The 6,423-nt window shown below is 52.6% G+C and overlaps 1 protein-coding gene across 1 annotated transcript; it reads left to right on the top strand.

The window, feature by feature from the left end:
* Positions 1 to 2,169: 2,169 nt before the first annotated feature.
* LOC123412641 (NAC domain-containing protein 66-like) lies at positions 2,170 to 5,891 on the top strand. Its single transcript, XM_045105590.1, has 3 exons — positions 2,170 to 2,798; positions 2,943 to 3,268; positions 4,745 to 5,891. The coding sequence occupies exons 1-3, from the start codon at positions 2,627 to 2,629 to the stop codon at positions 5,477 to 5,479; spliced, it is 1,233 nt and encodes a 410-aa protein (XP_044961525.1). The 5' UTR covers positions 2,170 to 2,626; the 3' UTR covers positions 5,480 to 5,891.
* Positions 5,892 to 6,423: the final 532 nt, after the last annotated feature.

Here is a 6,423-nt window from a genome sequence, read left to right as displayed (position 1 = left end):
TTCTAAGGGCCTGACCGGGCCTGGTATGCTCTGCTATTGCGTCTGGTTGGCTACCGTCGTCGACGGTGAAGGTTGAGACCTTCCGCGTGACGACTTTGCTGCTGCCCCTAGTACGGCTCCTACTCGTCGTTGTGCATGCCTCACTTCGTGGTGTCGTGGTGAGACGGCGTGGAGGCTTCAAAACCGTGTCGGCGCAGGGTGGTTGTCGGTTTGGTGGCAGGCCGCGGAGCGTCCGACGTGCAGGTTGGGATCGGGGGACACCCTTGATGGCCTGGACGGCACCGATGCGGTGGCGCCAGTGGGTTCTGCCGGACTTTCCTAGAGGGCGTCGGGGGCTACCCTTCCTCTTGCCTCACCGCGTACCTGGGAAAGTCTTGGTAGTAGCGTCGTCATCGTCGCGGTCCTTCTTAGAGGTGTTAATTGGTACCAGCGCTTGGGAGTCTTGAAGGTTGGTGGGAGATTCCTAGTGGGCGAAGTGGTCGCGAAGCTTCTTTATTTTTTGTCGATCCATCGTTGTTGGCATTTTTTGTCTTTCTTTTTCTTTCATTTCTTTTGAGTGTAACTATATCGTCGGTTGTATTGAGGTGTTGCTTCGTAATACAAAGTGAAAGAAATCCTTTTTCGTCAATAGACCCCCTGGCACTTTTACATCCGGGACGAACACCCAAAGATATCACATCAGCCGAAGACCATGGACACCACGAAATCTACGATGGCAGTCCAAACTATGAGGACGGTCGAAGAGACTGAAGAGAAGCTCAATTTCACTTTACACAAGGGTGAGTTTAAATAATCACGCACGCCCGGGGTTTAGCAGTTGGGTTAGAGCCTTGCACTAGCTCAATGAAGGGTTCATCTTCTTTTCTTGTTCTCCATTGTGCATAAAAATGAATCAATTTTTTTCCAAATGTTTCAGCTTAAAATACGTCAAAAGCATTTTCGGTCCGCTAGCAAAGACTATTTTCGCTAAAACTAAACAGTTTGTTATAGTCACCCTAGTTGCCCGTCAGCAGCAAGTGGTACTACCGACTGGTTTTCATCTACCTGCCAGCGTTGAGTCGCAACTGATCGACTGCAAACAAGGCAAGCGCACCCAACTCTTTCAAACAAGGCCGTCGAAACCACAATGCATGCATGGTCCCAACAAATCTGTGCTGAATTTCCAAGTGATGCCCCAAAAACGTGTTTACTGATTAATTGCTTGGCGTGCAAACATGTGTGGATATGGTTAGAATACGGAACGAGTTGTCGATTCATCATTTATATAACAGATGTACTATTCTGTACTTGCTGAGGCGTAGCTTGAGATGTGGTTAGGGTATAGCTTGTTATGTCAATGGATTAGGTGGCGCTAGCATAGTTATAGCATGAGACTTGAAATATCAAAGTCAACAGCCGTTGTTCTCCTGTGACGACTTGGGCGATCGATAATTTTCAAAGGCAATTATTTCCATCGGTTTCTAGTCCCCATCTCGGCTTTTGGCTCCTGTTAGGGTGAAAAAGCAGGAGACAGATTGGCACACGATCGAACACTACAACCGAGCTGCAGAATCAGTATCCCATGCACACATTTCTTTATCGGTTTTGCCGAGAAGTCAAAAAGCTGCCTCATCGCTTTGCGCTTTCTTCCCTCCAATCCAATGGCCGCGCCCTCGATCGATCGATCGATCGTCGGCTGGACAAAGTTACTGGTACGGCGCTCCTCCAGGCCTCCAATCAAAACCGAGCAATGCAACTTTTACTTACTACTACCTTGTGCAGCTTAACTTGCTCTTAGTTTATGACAACGTCACGCATGAGCAGGAGGAAAAATGAGGGAAGAAACGGCTGGCACACACACATCCATCGGCCGTTCTCTTATCTTGGTGATGGAAGTCGATCGATTGCAGGCAGCGGTGGTTACGCTGGCCATGCCGTGGAACCTGGTGATTTTACCCGGCGGTGACGCGGAGGGGATCAGTTCGGTTTGGGGTGTGGTTTTCGTGGAGATTTTTAAGGTCGCGTGTCATGGCTCCCGATGTTGGCCCCTCTCCTTTCCCGGCCCTCTTCCGCGCACCCTTTCCAACCCCATCTTCCTCCTCCCTCCCTCTCTCCCTTCCATTGCCGTGGCCGGCGGGCTCCACCGCGCGCCTTGGCGTTTCCCTCTCAAGGTTGGTGGCACTTCCCTAACGTACTACCTCCTCCTATCGAGCGAACGAAACTAACCCCACTACTAGCCTCCTGCTAGCTAGCTATAGCTTGGCTGTGTGTGGAGGCTGCTGTGGGCAGTGTGATCGATCGACTCGATCGGCCGGCCGGTCAGTGGCTATATATGCCCACCCCCCGTCCGTTGCCATTGTTTCCTTGTACCCCGTCACCGGCAACAACTTCATTCCCCTCGACTAGACTCCCTCCTCCTTCGTTCCATCTCCTTCGGTTCAAGCCCCGGTCCCGTTTAGGTTCATCAATGGTGGCTAGTTGTAGGCTGTAGCGCTCCCTATTGGTGGAGCATTGCACTCCGGCTACATCAGTGTCTTCTTTACGTACCCTCCCTATTCTCGATCCATCGATCTCTCCTCTCCTTAACTACTTGACCGACTACACCACACCACACCACACACAAGGGAAGGGAAGGGAAGGGATCATCATGAGCATCTCGGTGAACGGGCAGTCGGTGGTGCCGCCGGGGTTCCGGTTCCATCCGACGGAGGAGGAGCTGCTCACCTACTACCTCGCCAAGAAGGTGGCCTCGCAGCGGATCGACCTCGACGTCATCCCCGACGTCGACCTCAACAAGCTCGAGCCATGGGACATCCAAGGTAATTAAGTTCCTTCCTTCCTCACCAGCTAGTAGCCACGCACAATGCATCATCTAGTAGATCATCAGTCGAGTAGCGCAATATTCATGGATGGATGTTGAGCTAATCGATGGATCGGCCATGGCCATGAAAACACGCGTGCAGAGCGGTGCAGGATCGGCACCGGCCCGCAGAACGACTGGTACCTGTTCAGCCACAAGGACAAGAAGTACCCGACGGGCACGCGCACCAACCGCGCCACCGCCGCCGGGTTCTGGAAGGCCACCGGCCGGGACAAGGCCATCTACTCCGCCGCCGGGTCCGGCCGCATCGGCATGCGCAAGACGCTCGTCTTCTACAAGGGCCGCGCCCCCCACGGCCACAAGTCCGACTGGATCATGCACGAGTACCGCCTCGACGACGCCGTCGCAATACCGAGCAACCCCGCCAACCCCGGTGCCGGTGCCTACTACTCCGGCGCCTCGTCCCCGGTACGTACATACAGTCCAAAATCTAGTAATATACTGTAGTACGTTGAAGCGCACATGCACGGCGGCCGGCCGACATGGATGGGGATAGATCGCTGGTGGTGCACTGCATGCACCCGCGATGAATGTACGTATACGTACGTACACGTGGCATGCTGTTGTACACAGTAGTCGACAAGGTCTAGTGACGATTATGTCGGGGTGGTGGTTGGGAATGGGGACACGCATGACACGATGCATGGGTTGATAATTAACATTAACAAATATAATTAGCGAGTGGGAGCTGGGATTTCCTTTCGAGGGGTCGCCGTCACGGAAAGCGGGCAGTGGGTGGTAGTAGGTTCAGTGCTCGTGAAGGAAGGAAGCTGGCCGGCCCGGGGTCGGTCAGTCATGTAGTCATGTGGGAAACCATATGCGACCCACAGTGATCACTCATCGGCGCCGATAACCGATGGATGGATGATGGTTAGGTGGGTGCCATGGCTGGAGCACGAGAGTATCTTGGTCTGCACCAGCAGGATCGTCGTCCCACACACGCGTGTTGGCAGCAGGCTCTCGTGACCTAACCCCAAGCGCACCTACACGTACGTGCGTACACCATTACCTAGGACCGGCCGTACTTGATTGATATGGTATACGAGTTGGGGAGGTTGGAATGGGGTAGTGGACCTGTGCTTTGCACGCGGAGGCAGAGTAGACAACGGGGAAGTGACAAACAAGCGGACACACAAACAAACGTAGTGGTAGTACGTTTCTTTTCCGGAGGTCAAACGCCACACATAGACATGGATGGATGGATGGACCGAGCATGGATTTGAGATATGTGCCTTTTGAGCTGGATCGCCAAAGGCTAGCCAGTCTTTTCGCGCCCATGGATCTCATCTGCCGCAGGCCGCAGCCACATAATTGAGTGACTAGCTATATATCCCCTTTCCTACAATATTCAACGCCATTTCTTTCTCTCTTTCTTTCTTTCTTTCTACTGGTCAACACGCACAAACGCTAGCCTCAGAACACTTAGCTCGTCTATGGATGTGTAGCTAGGCAGGTGTGTCATATGCTTGCAGAGGGAAATTTATCTTGCATGCATATGATCTCCGGTCATTTCTAGTGTGGGCAGGGCTACCTATAATTCTTTCATTAATTTCGTTATATTATATATATGGAACTGATGTGGTTAAACATAGGTCAATAATTTGGATGCTTTCTTAATTTATATGGCCGGCCTAATTAACAGTCTAGGTACTACTTTGTTTTCTTAATCGAAGATTCAGCAACACGCTTGCATCAGCATGAGACACGCTAGACAAGACTAATCTAAATTACCAAAAATAATTGCATGCATGCGACGTTCAAGGATGTCTCCACGCCACTTGATTATTCGATTGACTTGTGTGCTCTCTTCTAGACTTCTTGTACGAACGTACCGCGCCGGCCCAATATTATCGATCTCATCAGAATCATTGTGCGCCTGAGCAGATTCGTGGCGTCGCCGGGGACCAGTCATCGGCGCAGGAGGACGGGTGGGTCATCTGCAGGGTGTTCAAGAAGAAGAACATCGTCGTGAGCCAAGGCCAGAACGGCGGCGGCGCGGCGTCCAACAAGCTGTCCGGCGCCGGCGCCGCCCCCATGGAGCGCAGCCAGAGCAACTGCTCGTCGACGGTGACCACCATCAGCAGCCACATCAAGGCGGCGCAGCAGCAGGAGCACCAGCAGCACCAGCTGCTGCACTACTCCGCCAGCGACGACGCGCTCGACCACATCCTCAGCCACTACATGCATGGCCGCTCGCCCCCGACGCCGTGCAAGCAGGAGACCAAGCCTGCGCCCAGCTCGGGGCTTGACCACCTGATCAACAACACCGGGTGCCCGAACGGCACCCTGTACGAGCGGTTCATGAAGCTCCCGCCGCTCGAGCACGTCGTCTCCGGCGGGCTCCTGCAGCCGCCGACCGAGTACGGCGGGGGCGGCTCGGGGAACAACAATAGCATCGGCACCGACTGGGACACGCTCGACCGGCTCGCGACCTCGTACGAGCTGATCAACGGCCTCTCCGACTCCGACGTCGCGTCGGCCAGCAAGAACGGCGGCATGGCGTCCTTCTTCGTGGACGGGCACGGCGGCGCCACCGTCACCGGCGCCGGGGACGGCGACCTGTGGAGCCTGGCGCGGTCCGCGTCGTCGCTCCACGCGGACTTGACGACGATGAACTGAAAACGTACGGGTACGGCGGTGGTTAATTGAACAATTTGTCAAGAGTGTTTTTAGTGCGGGAGACGTACGTCGTGCCGCATGCATGCATGCACGTACTACGCGCACTAGTAGCACTGACTCGACCGATCGATCTCTCTACGTACATGCATGCGTGCGTGCATGGCCGGTATTGTACGTACGTGAATAATTCCTAGCTAGGGAGGAGACAACATCAAAGCGACGTGAGAGTGAGACTCATGAGACCGGCCGGAGAGCTGATCTTCATGTGAAGGATCAAATTACACAACTGAGGAAGGACCGCGTGTGGTAGGAGACAAGAGTAAATATATGTATTGTTAATTAATCATCACAGTACGTGTGCCTATAGCTTATATACATGGTACAGTATATGCTATGAAAGCCCTTTCAATCAGCCATAAAGGTGTGATCATCTTGTGCATTATTGTGATCGGTTCATCGATTGTAGAAAAATTAACATCATGCGTTCCAATAATAATTTATAGGGTGGGGAACCGATCGATTGGACAAGGGTGGATCGAGGTGTCCGACAAACTATTAATAGATCGCAAGGTTTACCCGTGAAAAAGATCAACCATCAAAATGTGATCACTGCGCTATTGCGATCGATTGACAAATTATGCTCCAATAATTTTTAGGTTGTGCATCCCATTGTCCAATGATGGAGGTGGTGTCCACAAACTATGAATAAAACGCAAATGTTACTGGTGAAAAAAATTATATATACCACGAAAATATGACCACTGCATGCATTTTTGCGTACGATTGACAAATTAACATCATGCGCCCCAATAATTCTGAGGGTGCGCATGATATTGGACACGGTTGGAGGTAGATGGATCAACAAATAAACATCATGCGTGTGCGTGCCAGGGACGGATGGAGATCGACGGATCATTGTCTAGACCCCGATCGTGTGTGGCGAC

The sequence above is a fragment of the Hordeum vulgare genome, chromosome 7H (assembly GCF_904849725.1).
Source record: "Hordeum vulgare subsp. vulgare chromosome 7H, MorexV3_pseudomolecules_assembly, whole genome shotgun sequence".
Lineage (NCBI taxonomy): Eukaryota > Viridiplantae > Streptophyta > Magnoliopsida > Poales > Poaceae > Hordeum > Hordeum vulgare.
The sequence above is the reverse complement of the archived record's forward strand: the minus strand, read 5'-3'. Positions and strand labels throughout refer to the sequence as shown.

Coding starts and splice junctions, on each gene's coding strand:
- LOC123412641 (XM_045105590.1), top strand. CDS start 2,627: ATGAGCATCTCGGTGAACGGGCAGTCGGTGGTGCCGCCGGGGTTCCGG. Junction 2,799..2,942: donor CGAGCCATGGGACATCCAAG/GTAATTAAGTTC, acceptor ACACGCGTGCAG/AGCGGTGCAGGATCGGCACC. Junction 3,269..4,744: donor ACTCCGGCGCCTCGTCCCCG/GTACGTACATAC, acceptor GCGCCTGAGCAG/ATTCGTGGCGTCGCCGGGGA.